This window comes from Sorex araneus, chromosome X (genome assembly GCF_027595985.1).
Source record: "Sorex araneus isolate mSorAra2 chromosome X, mSorAra2.pri, whole genome shotgun sequence".
In the NCBI taxonomy this organism is placed as follows: Eukaryota; Metazoa; Chordata; class Mammalia; order Eulipotyphla; family Soricidae; genus Sorex; species Sorex araneus.
In genome coordinates, this window is record NC_073313.1 from 334,990,210 (window position 1) to 335,003,719 (window position 13,510).

General features: G+C 50.2%; 1 protein-coding gene across 1 annotated transcript; it reads left to right on the forward strand.

The window, feature by feature from the left end:
- The first annotated feature begins 9,399 nt into the window (after positions 1-9,399).
- Positions 9,400-12,576, forward strand: SPR (sepiapterin reductase). Its single transcript, XM_004609115.2, has 3 exons — positions 9,400-9,821; positions 10,350-10,640; positions 12,369-12,576. Exons 1-3 carry the CDS (start codon positions 9,518-9,520, stop codon positions 12,557-12,559), a joined length of 786 nt encoding a protein of 261 aa, XP_004609172.1. The 5' UTR covers positions 9,400-9,517; the 3' UTR covers positions 12,560-12,576.
- The last annotated feature ends 934 nt before the right edge of the window (positions 12,577-13,510 follow it).

Consider the following 13,510-nt stretch of genomic DNA (forward strand, 5'->3'; position numbering starts at 1 on the left):
CCTTTAGGAACCATAAATAAATGCTAGAGTAAACATCCTAGCAAAAATATAACTTCTGGGGCTGGAGCAATAGCACAGTGGGTAGGGCGTTTGCCTTGCTCGCGGCCAACCCGGGTTCGATTTCCAGCATCCCATATGGTCCCCTGAGCACCGCCAGGGGTAGTTCCTGAGTGCAGAGCCAGGAGTGACTCCTGTGCATCGTTGGGTGTGACCCAAAAAGCAAAAAAACAAAAACAAAAACAAAAATACATAACCTCTACTAGTGTATGATGGACAATCTGTTGTTTTGTTTGCTCCACAATCACTGACCCTTCTCACAATGCTAATTTTTCTTAGAGAACTAGTTTTTTCCCCACTGAATACGGTTTTGTGAAATCATCAAGGAAGAGGCACTGAACTTTTCTAGGTTAAAAAATAGACATGACACCTGACCTACACTAATTTTATGCTTTCTCCATGGCAACTAAATCTTAAGCTAAATGGTAAGACTGAAAACAGCTGCAACTGACTCAGCTCATGGCTGATTCATCCTGCAGCTGATTCATCATTTTCTGTGCCCGGGCTCAAAAGACACCCTCTGAGCCATCGGGCTCTGGTTCTTTCTTGAACTGATTTTCAGTTTTCTCTTAAGGTTGCTCCCCAAATTTGTTTTTTCCCTTTTATTTCTTCTGAGTTCATTTCTGATTTTATTTTTACCAAATGACAAATGACCCAATGCCAAAATTAAATAACACCATTAAGAATAAATTGTTTGGGGGCTGGAGCGATAGCATAGCGGGTAGGGCATTTGCCTTGCACACAGTCGACCTGGGTTCGATTCCCAGTATCCCATATGGTCCCCTGAGCACTGTCAGGAGTAATTCCTGAGTGCAGAGCCAGGAGTAACCCCTGTGCATCGCCGGGTGTGACCTAAAAAAAAAAGAAGAAATTGTTGGGGGACCAGAGTGATAGTGCAGAGGACAGGGGATTGGCCTTGCATGCAGCCAATCCGGGGTTCAATCTCTGGCACCCCATATGGTTTCCCAAGTCCCACATGGAGTGATCCCTGAGTGCAGAGCCAGGAGTAAGCCCTGAGCACTGCTCGGTGTGATCCAAAAGACAAAAAGGAATGCAACTGTTGGGAAGGGCTGGGAGAGACAGTACAGTGGATAGCATGCTTGGAGGGTGCTTCCCCAAAGTGAAGACATCATTTCAAAGACTTGATTCAAGATTATTTGGTGATGGTAGACCATTTTTCTTACAGCAGCTTTAGAAACTGCCGCCTTGGGGTATTTTGGGAAGTTAGTTGGTTTTGGTCCATGCCAGGGGTTACTCCTGGCTCTGTGCTCAGGGATCACTCCCATCGAGGCTCATATGTGATGCTGGCATCCAACCTAGGTCAGCCATGGGTAACGCAAGAGTCTTACTCGCTGAACTCTCTCTGGTCCTGAAGTTTGTAACCTGCTGAAGAAAACACTTGCAGAATGTTTCAATGCTCTTAGAACTGGAGGAAAGGTAAAGTGCTTGCCTTGAGGTCAGTCAACCCAGGTTCAGTCCTGGCACCCCATACAGTCCCCTGTGCACTGCCAGCAAAGATTCCTGAGCACAGAGCCAGGAGTGAGCCCTGAGCACAGACAGAACTTACAAACAAAAATTACCCTCATGTAGAAGTGTAGTTCTGCTATTTTGTCATGCACTTGCTGCTTCACATGATGATTTGAGAAAGTATCTGTCTTTTAATCTTGAATGTGGAAATAGAACACAGTGAATGTTTGGTTTAAATCTGTATCTTGGATTTCAGTTGTGTGGGGACCATATCCAGGGGTCTTCAAAGGTTGCTTCTGGTGGCGCCCAGGGGACCGTGCTATCTGAGTTAGAATGTGGGGCTCCCACATGCAGACTGTACACTCCATCCCTCTGAGTCACCTCCCTACCCCCCCCCATTTTTCATTTGACCCAATAACACCCTTTCCTCGTTCCCTGCCTCTGGCAGAGTGCCAGACATTGCACTCAGTTTCCATCTCGTCCTGCTTTTTCACTTCCCTGTCCTACCCTCCCACCCCCCACAGAAAACTTACTGGCATTTTCACTGCAGTTCTATTTAAAATATTTCATTAATTTAGGGAGAATTAACATAATCTGATAGTTGTCCTGTACAAGAACATCTTATCCTTTTCTATTCTGGTCTACTTTGTGTTCTTTGGGAAAGTTCTGGCTTCCTTATATAGGTTGTACACATTTCTCGTTCAAACTTGTATCTATATAGTCTCTCTTTTTTGCATCTATTATGTATAGTTTCTATTTATTCCTTATGGGGAGATAAGGAGGGCTAAGACCATTCCCCGTGACATTCAGGGATGATTTCTGTCTCTGTACTCAGGAGTGACTCTTATCTGTACGGGGTTCAAACCTGAGTTGACTGCATTGCAAGGCAAGTACCTTAACCCTTGTACTACTTTTCTAACCCTAACTCATGGTCATTTAACTATGAAACCTATGATTTCAGAATATTTGCATTTATACTGCGAACTTTGTAGAATTTTATTTTTTTATTTCCCCCCCCTAGAATTTTTTTCTTTTTGGGTCACACCCAGCAGTGCACAGGGATAACTCCTGGCTATACACTCAGGAATTTACCCTGGTGGTGTTCAGGGGACCATATGGGATGCTGGGAATCGAACCTGGGTCGGCCATGTGCAAGGCAAACGCCCTACTCACTGTGCTATTGCTCTAGCCCCAGAATTTTATTTTTAATTTGGGCCAGGGACCAGAATGATAGTACAGTAGATGGGCACTTGCCTTGCACACAGACAGACTGGGTTCAATCCCCAACATCCTATACGGTCTCATGAGCACCACCAGAATTAATTCGTAAGTGCAGAGCCAGAAGTAACCCCTGAGCATCACTGGGTGTGTTCCCCCCCCAAAAAAAAAATAAAAATTTGGGCCACAGCTAATAGTGCTAGGGACTATTTCTGATCCAGTGCTTGGAGGCAGGGTGGGTCACTACCTTGCACTGTGGTACCAGAGACCAATCCCAGATCTCCTGTGTACAACCTCTCTGGCTCCAATCTTAAAGAATGTTCTTAATAGTTATGATATTTTCCGTTGTAATCTCGATTGTTATACTTATTTCATTGCTTACATTTTAAATATTCAAGTATTCAATCATCTGACTCCAAGGCCGGAGGCAAATCTGGCCTGCCATGATTTCCCTGATCTTCGCTCCAATTTCTCTCTGCCTTGTGGATGTTACTAAAATTGCCTTGGCCTTTTCCTGCCCTTCCGATGAACCAGCACACTTTGAACTTTTGCTCTCCCTGCTTTCCCTAACCAAGATCCTCATCCTTTCCGGATGTCAGCTTGGATCCTGTTCTTACATCCTCCAGCTCTCGCCTCCTGAACTCCTGGCATCCCCAGCACTCCCCTTCCTGATGGCCCCTATTTATCACCCTTGCATTGACTGTCTTTAGAAGGTTGGTGGTTTTTTTCTGCTTTTTGGGGGGTCATACCTGGCGATGCACTCAGGAGTCACCCCTGGCGGTGCTCAGAGGACCATATGGGATGCTGGGAATCGAACCCGGGTCAGCTGCGTGCAAGGCAAACACCCTACCCTCTGTGCTATTGCTCCAGCCCCGACTGTCCTTAGAAGTTTATCTTCAGTGAACATATTAAAGGCTCTATGCTTTTTAAATTGTTTTTCTCCCTACAACAATGTAAGTTTCAAGAGGAGAGTCTACACTGGTTTGCAGCGTGGTTGTGCCAGCTGGGCAGCCCAGAGCTTGGCAGGCTATTAAAGTAACAGTGTTGGATGAATGCATAATATTTAGATAAATGAATGAAACCAAAAAACATGCACGTGGCTGCTGTGATTGGATGATGAAACATTGAGAAACCCATAGCTGAAGAAGGCAATAGTGAAAAGACTGGAGTGATAGAACAGCAGATAAGGTGTTTGCTTGCCTCACTCGTGGCCAAACTGGGTTCAAACCCAGCATCCCATCCCTGAGCACTGCTACTATTCCCGAACACGGAGTCAGGAATAAACTCTGAGCACAGCTTACAATGGCCCCAGCCCTCTCATGGCCCCCCCCTTGCCATAAAAAAGAAGGAAAAAATAAAAGGTGAATTTTAAAGAGTAAGGACAAGTATGGACTGGCAGCAGGTCAGGCAGAGGGACTGCAGAGGACTCTCCTCTTTCTCAAGCCACTGAGGGCGGGAGCTGTCCAGCAGTGACCTCCTGAAGTTGTCGTGCTGCTGCCAGAAGTTTCCATACCCCAGCTCAGGGTCCCTCACTCGCCCTTCCTATGAGATACGCTGTAGGATCAAACCTGGCTGATAGAATGTGAGTGGAAGCTTCTTGGTCTTTCCTGCCTGAAGACCAGGATGAAGATGGAGTGCTGGGGAGTTGAGCTAGGTGGTCAAGATGAGATGCACATCCTCATTCAAGGCCAAGAGCCAGATAGAACGCTTGGGGCTGCTAGGAAATCTCGGAACTCTCCTAGATGAGAGTCACTTACCTTTCTGGAGGGCTACACTTATTTGTAACACAGAGAAAGGTACTTCTACTTTGCTTGAGCCATGGTATTTTTTGTTACACAAGTTTGTGGAGGTTTAGAAGTTAAGGTTAGAAAAAATTTTCTTCAAAATTTTTGATGTGACTGTCTGGATATCCAAAATCTCATTACACTTATATGATTTTTTATCAAACCTGTTTTTTTCTACCTGATTCTATCTAGAAGCTTCAGGGTCTTTCCTTTAACTGTTCAAATTTTGAACCTATTTTCATCCCTTGTGCTGGATACTCATTGCACGAATGTTCCTTCCTGCCCATCTCCCTTCTCTTTCCTTCTGTTCTCTTCCCTTCCCCCTTCCCCCTTCCCATACCCTTCTCCCTCTCTACCTCCCGCCTTCCTTCCTTCCTTCCCTCCTTTCCTCCTTCCTTCCTCCCTCCTTCCTTCCTTCCTTCCTTCCTTCCTCTTTCCTTCCTTCCTTCCTTCCTTCCTTCCTCTTTCCTTCCTCCCTCCCTCCCTCCCTCCCTCCTTCCTTCCCTCCTTCCTTCCTTCCTTCCTTCCTTCCTTCCTTCCTTCCTTCCTTCCTTCCTTCCTTCCTTCCTTCCTTCCTTCCTTCCTTCCTTCCTTCCTGGGATAGAGCCCAGAGCTGCATGTACTTTACCACTGAACCACCCCAGCTTCTTTCTCTCCCTCTAGAAAGTGACTTCCCATCATTCATACTTTGGACCTCCTGTTCACTAACATTTATTAATTTTTCCTGTCTTATTTTATACTTTTGCTCTATTATCTGGAAAATTTTCTCAAATTTATATTCTAACTAATCTATAATTTTATAACAATTTGAATACACATAGGGGTCATACCCAGTCATGTCAGGGAAGAACTTATGGTTATCTGCTTAAACTCAGGGTCTTGCACATGCTAGGTATATGCTACATCCCTGGCCTCCTGCTACCAATTCTTGTTTGTTCTCTGACTATTTCATTTTTATAGCATCCTGTTCTGGTTTCAGCCATAGATTATTATGTTTGGGGTGTGAGAGGAATAAGAAGCTGTTTGAAGGCCCTGAGTAAGCAGACTGGATTATTGACTTCCAACTTCCTTCTCTGGTCAGCTGACCATGCATTCTGGTGCCCAGGGATGCGGCTCAGTGGTAGAACTCCTTGGGCATGTGGTCATGCATGGCACAAGTTCAATCCCTGCTACTGAGCGCATTACAAGTGTGAGACTCAGCTCTGCCAGCATTACTGTCAGCAGTCAAGTATGTGTGTCTTGGAACCAAGTGTGTGACCCTAGTGCACCACAACTGAATGTGCAACCTCCAGGGCTCCTGAACAACATTAACAAGGGCACCAACAGAAGGGAGGGGGAAAAAACCAACCCATTTGCAAAGTGTCAAACTTGAGTGCTCCACAGAGCTCCAGCAAGGAAAACCTCTGGAGACAATGACTTACAGGTGGATATGACAGTGGTTTCAGTGACTAGAAACATTGACGCAAGAAATACTTGCGTAGAGGCTGGAGCTATAGTACAATGTGTAGGGCCTTGCGCAGGGCTGACCCCGGTTCGATTCCCAGCATCCCATATAGTCCCCTAAGCACTGCCAGCAGTAATTGCTGAGTGCAGAGCCAGGAGTAACCCTGAGCATTGGCGGGTGTGACATGACCCCCCCCCCCAGGAAAAAGAAAGAAAGAAATACTTGTGCAATTTATGTAAAAAGGATAAAGATACTGAAGTGATGTTGTGTGACAATATAAAGGACTTGGGAGGAAATCCAGATCAAAGGTCATAATTGGGAATTCCGCTTGAAGAGACCAGAAGGAGATAAGTGATAGAAATATGTCTCTAACTAGGGTTTGAGTCTTGATAACAAAGAGGCACACTCAATTTTTTATTGCAGATGCTCAATAAACCTTTGTATAACAAATTAATTTTTAGAAGAGACCTACCCCAAGAACTCATTGCTAGTTTTCACAAAACCTGGATGGGGTTTTAAGAAGTTACTTTGTCACTAGCTGTCTGGGCACTACTATTGTTGCATTGGAGGTGGAGGGGAGGGGGGAGTGCTAAAAAAAATCATAGTCAGCACCCAGGAACCAAATCTCCCTGAAAAGAAACTCATACTCCGGGGCTGGAGCGATAGCACAGTGGGTAGGGCGTTTGCCTTGCACGAGGCCGACCCGGGTTCTAATCCCAGCATCCCATATGGTCCCCTGAGCAACGCCAGGGGTAATTCCTGAGTGCAGAGCCAGGAGTAACCCCTGTGCATCGCCGGGTGTGACCCAAAAACCAAAAAAAAAAAAAAAAAGAAACTCATATTCTGGGTGCTTTTGTTTAAGACCCAAACTACTTCTGGGAGTTGGGGAGACCGTTCCAGGGACTGGCTAGCAGGCTTTCAATGCAGGAGCCCTGGGATCCATCCCTGGCAAGGAAGGGATACCCAAGGCAGGCTGCCCAGATCACCACCAGAGAGGAACTGTAAACAATTCTACAGTGATCTGGCTTCTCCTACAGATTTAGTTCCTCAGACTTTCTCCTTAACCTCCCTTTTTTGTTATTGTTGGGGGGCACCCCTAGCGATGCTCAGGAGTTACTCCTGGATCTGCACTCAAGAATCACTACTGGGGGCCGGAGTGATAGCACAGCGGGTAGGGCGCTTGCCTTCCATGTGGCTGACCTGGGTTCAATTCCCAGCATCCCATATGGTCCCCCGAGCACTGCCAGGAATAGTTCCTGAGTGCGTGAGCCAGGAGTAACCCCTGTGCATCGCTGGGTGTGACCCAAAAAGAAAAAAAAAAATAGAATCCTGGTGGTCCTGTTGGTGCTTGCAGGACCAGACAGGATGCTGGGGATTGAACCCTGGTTGGCTGTGGTCAAGGCAAGTACCTTACCTGCTTTATGAGCTCCCCACCCACTTAACTTCCAGTTTATACTTGGTCTCTATTATACTGAAAATTTTGGCCCAACTCAAACAGACTCACACACCAGCCCTGCTCCACGGATTCCAGTTAAATCTCTCAGGAGAAACACGCCAAGCAGCTAAAATTTATGGAATCACCAGTCCCCATGGCTGAAACCTCCGGGACGTCTCTAGGAGATGAGCCAGCAAGTACCTACCCCACCCGCACCCACACCCCACTACTCACTGCAACCATGGCAATGGCAAACTCCACAGCTTCATGAATACTCTCTTCAGAGATGCCAATCTGCAAGTAATTTCAGGTACCTGGTGTCCAGGTACCTTCAGAGTCCAGGTGGGCAGCCTTCCCCCCAACTCCTCATACTTCCAAAAGCCGCCGGGGTCCCCCTCAAAGCCTCGCCATGTGGACTCCTTGGCCCAGACCATAGATCCTAAAGTCTCTGGGCCAAGCGGCAGAGACACCTTCTAAAAGAGCAAACAGCTTAATAAATTCTTAGACAAGGACTTAACAACCCTGCAATCACGTATGACAATTTGCACATAAATTGATTTTATACCTATTGATTTTAAATATTGCAGCTTTGGTATCCAACCAATTTTAATGCTAGAATTGTATCAATACTTGTAGATTTTTTTCTACATTAAATTAAGGAAATAAACAATGAAAAGCTTGGCTTTGAACATTAGCATAATTATTTCCATTATCTTACTTTACATAAAATATGTCAAAAGATGATTTACGTGTATTAACAATACATGGTAGATTAAATTTAAGGTCTTCTTTCCTTCCTTCCTTCTAACAGGGCCTGCTCACCCGGTTTCCTAAGATATGCAAGAACATTTTCCAGCACTTGAGCCACAGGGCTGGGACCAAGCTTAAGGTTTCTTTACAATAAAGTCTGGCGTGTATACACCACAGTGATGAACAGGGTGAACATAATATCTTAAACTTTTTTGATAAAGGCACCTTTTCTGCCAAGGTTGGCAATGATAGCTCACAGAACAAGGAAGCAGAAAGCTTTTTTCCTGGAGTTTGAAAGGGAAGCCATCGTGGGAGGCGCCATCAGTGCATTTACAGGTTACCCATTGCTCTGATTAAAAGCTGAAAAGATGCCCTTTGAAGGCGACTTGTAGCTGTTTGCCAACTTTCCCATCTTTCACCTCTCTTGTAAAACAAAAACACTCCTAAGTGGGTTTTTCTGAAGCACAAGAAGCATACACTTTGGCCATGGGCCGCATTGCCTTGAAGCTCTGAGTGCAAGGAAGAGAGTAGCAGGAGCCGGGTGCAGAGTCCGGGCGAACCCTGGGCCTTAGGTGACCCGTGGAAACTGGGAGAACGGCCAGCGGAAGGAGCGACGGGTTGCAAAAAGTCTGAGAAAGAAGAGGGTTTATTTTAACATCACTTGGGAGGAGCACTTGTGGCTCCCGGTAGTGCCACCGCACGGTGAACTCCCCAAGCCCAGGGGGATCCCCAAGTCCTAATCTGCATTTTATTTGCAGAGCAAGTAACCTGATTTGGAGGAGGGCACTTGTGCAAGGAAGCTGGATCTGGAGAGAGGAGGGGATCAAACGTGCGGGGAACTAAGAGAAGAATTAGGCAGCGCTCAGAACTGGGCTGGACCGCCCGAGCGGGCTGTGCCCGCAAACCCTTAGCTGACCTTACTTCTACTTTGCTAGCAGCCCGCAGTTACCAGTTGAGGATTTAGCCCGAGCTCTCCGCTCCCGGAAGCCGCCCAAGTGGGCGGGGCCTCGGCCTTTTCCCGCCGCGGATCCGCCCACCAGGGCCGTCCTCGGGGAGGGCGGGGCCTAAGCCACCTCCCACCACCGAGGCTCCGCCTACCACGGCAGTTTCACCGCCCCATGGGCGGGGCCTCCGTTTCTTTCTAGCTTGGCTCCTTCCACCGAGGCTCCGCCCACCACCGGCCTTTTCCCCGTCGTGGGGCGGGGCCTCAGCTTCCTCCCACCGAGGCTCCGCCCACCAACGTTGTCATTTTTCCCATCGGAGGCGGGGCCTCGGCCTCCTCCCATCATGGCTCCGCCCACCGCTGCCTCCACGCCCCTTGCCGGGTCGGGGTCCAGCGCTCTGGGGTAGAGGTCGGAAGCCATGGAGGGTGGCTTGGGGCGCTGCGTGTGCGTGCTGACCGGAGCCTCCCGAGGCTTCGGCCGGGTGGTGGCCTCGCTTTTAGTCCCGCTGCTGTCTCCCGGCTCCGTGCTGGTCCTAAGCGCCCGCAACGACGAGGCTCTGCGGCAGGTGGAGAGCGAGCTGGGCGCTGGGCGGCTCGGCCTGCGGGTGGTGCGAGTGCCCGCCGACCTGGGCACGGACGCCGGCTTGCAGCAGCTGCTGAACGCCATGCACCAGCTTCCCCGGCCGGAAGGGCTGCAACGACTACTCCTTATCAACAACGCGGGTAAGACTTCGTCGCGGCTTGAGACCTCATGTGAACGCTTGCAACGTCGCTTAGCGGCCCCGGGTCCCGTTCTCCCTCCCTCGCGTCCTCCAGCGCCTGGAGATGTAAAGGTGACTGCCTGGAGCTAGCGGGCGACTTGAAAGTGCGGGTGTTTCGGCTGGGCAGCTCTCTTCATTCCTCCCGCCGGGCCGGGCTGCCAGGCCGGGTTTTGCGGTCCGTCGTTTTCCCTGACGGCCTTGCTCGCGCCCTCTGGCGGAGGCCCGAGTCAGGGCACCGGGTGTCCCGGCGGGTGCCAGGCTTCTCCAAGTTGGGCACGTCTTCTTAGTATTTGCTCCTGGGGGCGGTGGATTCCCCAGGTCCCACAGCTGAGCTGGGGGGAGGGAAGCGTCTTCAAAAGCTACGGGGAGACTATTGATCTAAGGGCTGGATGGTAAAGAGGGGTCTGGAGAAATTGGGAGAGGACTGGGCAGCAGAAAGAACGCCCCGTCCGGGTCTGGGTGAGTCCTAAGGTCCACTGTCTTTTTCCAGGCTCTCTTGGGGATGTGTCCAAAGGCTTCGTAGACGTGGCTGATCCAGCGGAGGTGAACAGCTACTGGGCTCTGAACTTAACCTCCACGCTCTGCCTGACCTCCAGCGTCCTGAAAGCCTTCAGAGACAGCCCTGGCCTGAGCAGGACAGTGGTCAACATCTCATCCCTCTGTGCCCTGAAGCCCTTCAAGGGTTGGACACTCTACTGTGCGGGGAAGGCAGCCCGAGACATGATGTTCCAGGTGCTGGCTGCAGAGGAGCCCGGGGTGAGAGTGCTGAACTATGCCCCTGGTAAGTGGAACCTGACTGCCACCCCTCACCCCTGGCTCCCCTCTGGGCGCTGGGCAGGGTGTGCAAAGAATCTGTGATCCCTCATGTCTGTCTCTCGTTAATGGAACTAGGAGCTCCTGGAAGTGCGGGCCAGCAGGGAACCAAGGATGGAAGGTGTGGGGAGCATGCAGAGCTGCCCAGACTGCAGGTTGAGAAAATCTGAGATGGGGGCCAGAGAGATAGTACAGTGGGTAGGGCACTTGCCTTGTACACAGCCGACCGGGTTTGATCTCTGGCATCTCTGAGAACCACCAGGAGTGATTCCTGAGTGCAGAGCACCAGCCTCCTCCCCAACCCCTCCAAGAAAAAAAAAAAAAGACTGATAATATTTCAGAGTAGGTTAGGGTGGGTTAGGGTTTGCAGTCCAAACCTGGAAACACTTCTTCAGTGGTAACAGGAAAGATGCTACATGATTTAGGGTAGTTCCAGGCCTCAAAGGAGGTAACTTTAGCGGGGGGTGAGGGGGCGGGGGTGGTAGAGGGCACACATGGCGGTGCTCAGGGCTGAATCCTGGCTCTGTGCTCAGGGATCATTGCCGGCAGGACTCAGGGGGACCAAATGGGATAGCAGGGATCAAAGTCGGGTCAGCATATACAAGGCAAGTGCCCTACCACTGTGCTATCTCTCTGGCCCCCTCAAAGGAGGGAATCTCTGCCCAAACGATCCCCCACTCTGCAATGCTGCCTGCCGGAGGGCACTTGTACTGCTGGACAGGACCAGCATGCTGTGGTCTGTTTCCTTCCATGTTGAATTAGAGCCCAAGGCTGTCGACTTGTCCGTGGGCCAGGATGGGCTGGATCTGGGGTCTCCACATGCCTCTCACAGAGTGGGGGGTCTCTCTGCGCTGGGCTTCCAGCCCTGGGGCTAACTGCAGGTGGAGGAGTAGGGTGGATACTTTTCCTACCCTCCTCAGTGCAGACTTTCTTCTTTATGTGGCTCACCCGGCGACCTCACCTGGACCCAGGGCTCTTGTGAAGGCATTTTTGCGTGCAGAGACTTGCTCAAATGACTGTGTTGGTGTTAGCAATGTCAGTGCTCACGTCCTGCAAGGATGTGTTAGTGAGACGACCCTAGTTAGTGGGACCACCCAGGGGGTGAAACAGGTGAGCAACAGGCTTGTGTTTCAGGACCTGGATGTGCAGAAGAAGAAGCCCCCGCCCTTCCCCGGTTGGCTCTGGGGCGGAAGGGAAAGGAAAGAGGAGGGATAGGGGGTGTCTAGTGGAGAGGTTCATCACTAACAGAAATGGGTAAGGCAGGATGGGTGCCGGCAGGGTAGGAGCTGGAACACTTGGCTGAGGTCACAGTGGTCTGGAGGGCCCATGCTTAATGGGCATTGGAGTGTGCATATGTGTGCGCGTGCTTGTATGTGTGTGTGTGTGTGTATATGTGTGTGTGAATGTGTGCTTAGGCTAGATCCAGCGGTGCTTGGAACTTCTCCCTGCCTCTTTGCTTAGAGATCACTCCTGGAGGTGCCTGGGGGGACCATATGTAGTACCAGGACTGAACCAGGCTTGGTCATATGCAAGGCCAGTGCCTTAAGCCTTTAACCCTTAAACAGCAACAGAGCAGAACCCGTGGTGATGCTGACCGTGCATGCCAGCCAGGCGGAGGTGCGGTCTCTAGCCAGACCCGACTCCACCTCCCTCTACACATACAGAACACCGTCCCCTTCTCCCCTTCATCTCCTAGGCCCCCTGGACACAGACATGCAGCAGTTGGCTCGGGAGACTTCTATGGACCCAGAACTGAGAAAAAATCTGCAGGAGCTGAAGACCAAAGGGGGGCTGGTGGATTGCAAGATGTCAGCGCAGAAACTGCTGGGCTTGCTGCAGAAGGACAAGTTCACATCCGGAGCCCACATCGACTTCTACGATGAATAAATAAGCTCAGATCCTGGCTTCTGGGGGCTTCCTTCTCTTGTGCAGCGCCCAGGAACCCTGTGTGTGTGTGTGTGTGTGTCCCTCCTCCTCACACCACCCCCTATCCTGCCTCACAGAAGTCCTCACCTGTGTGCATGCATTCCTGTGTGTGTACCTGTGTGTTTGGACCACATCCAGTGATGCTCAGACCCCATTGTGAGTGTGTCATCGGGTTCACTAGAATTCCCTGTCTATTTTGAAGCCCCTAGTTAGGAGTGAGAAATATTAGTGTTGCTCTTCTCTCTCCCTGGCAACAGAATTTTAAGCAGGGCACAGGCAAGCCCAGAAGCCGAAACCTGGAGAGAGGAGATTTGGTCTCCTGTGCGTGGATGAGGAGGGTGAGCTGGTGTCCTGCAGGAGACCTGGGTGGACGGTAGATTCAAGACGGCCTAGGGTGGTGGTGGCAGGAGTCAGGATGGAGTGCAAGTGCCTGCCCACGGGATGCCCATAGCTCAGGGGGGCAGGGCCCTCCTTGAACCTCCTGTCCTCATTCTAATGCTACCACCATCCAGAACCTGCCGTCTGTCCCCATAGAGAGGGAAGGGGCCCCGGTATTGGGTGAAACTGGTTGTCTTTCGTTGGTTTCTTCTCCTCCTGCTTCTCCTCTCCCAGCTGTGAGCTCCTAAAGAAATTTATATAAATGCACGGTGCTAGCATTGTTTCCTGGGGAATTTTCTGGGGCTTTCTGCCTCTTTGGGGTGAGGCAGGGCATACCCAGGGGTGTTCAGGGCTCACTCCTGGCTCTATGCTCAAGGATCACTCCCCTTAACTCCCTTTCTGTCTCTCAGACCCCCCTCCCTCTTTTCACTGAGCACTGCCCTGATGTCCCAGGCAGGTCCCACAAGACCAGCCTGCCCAAGTACCCATTCCTCCTTCATGCTTTGCTCCCTATTCCTTACCTGATTTTTTTGG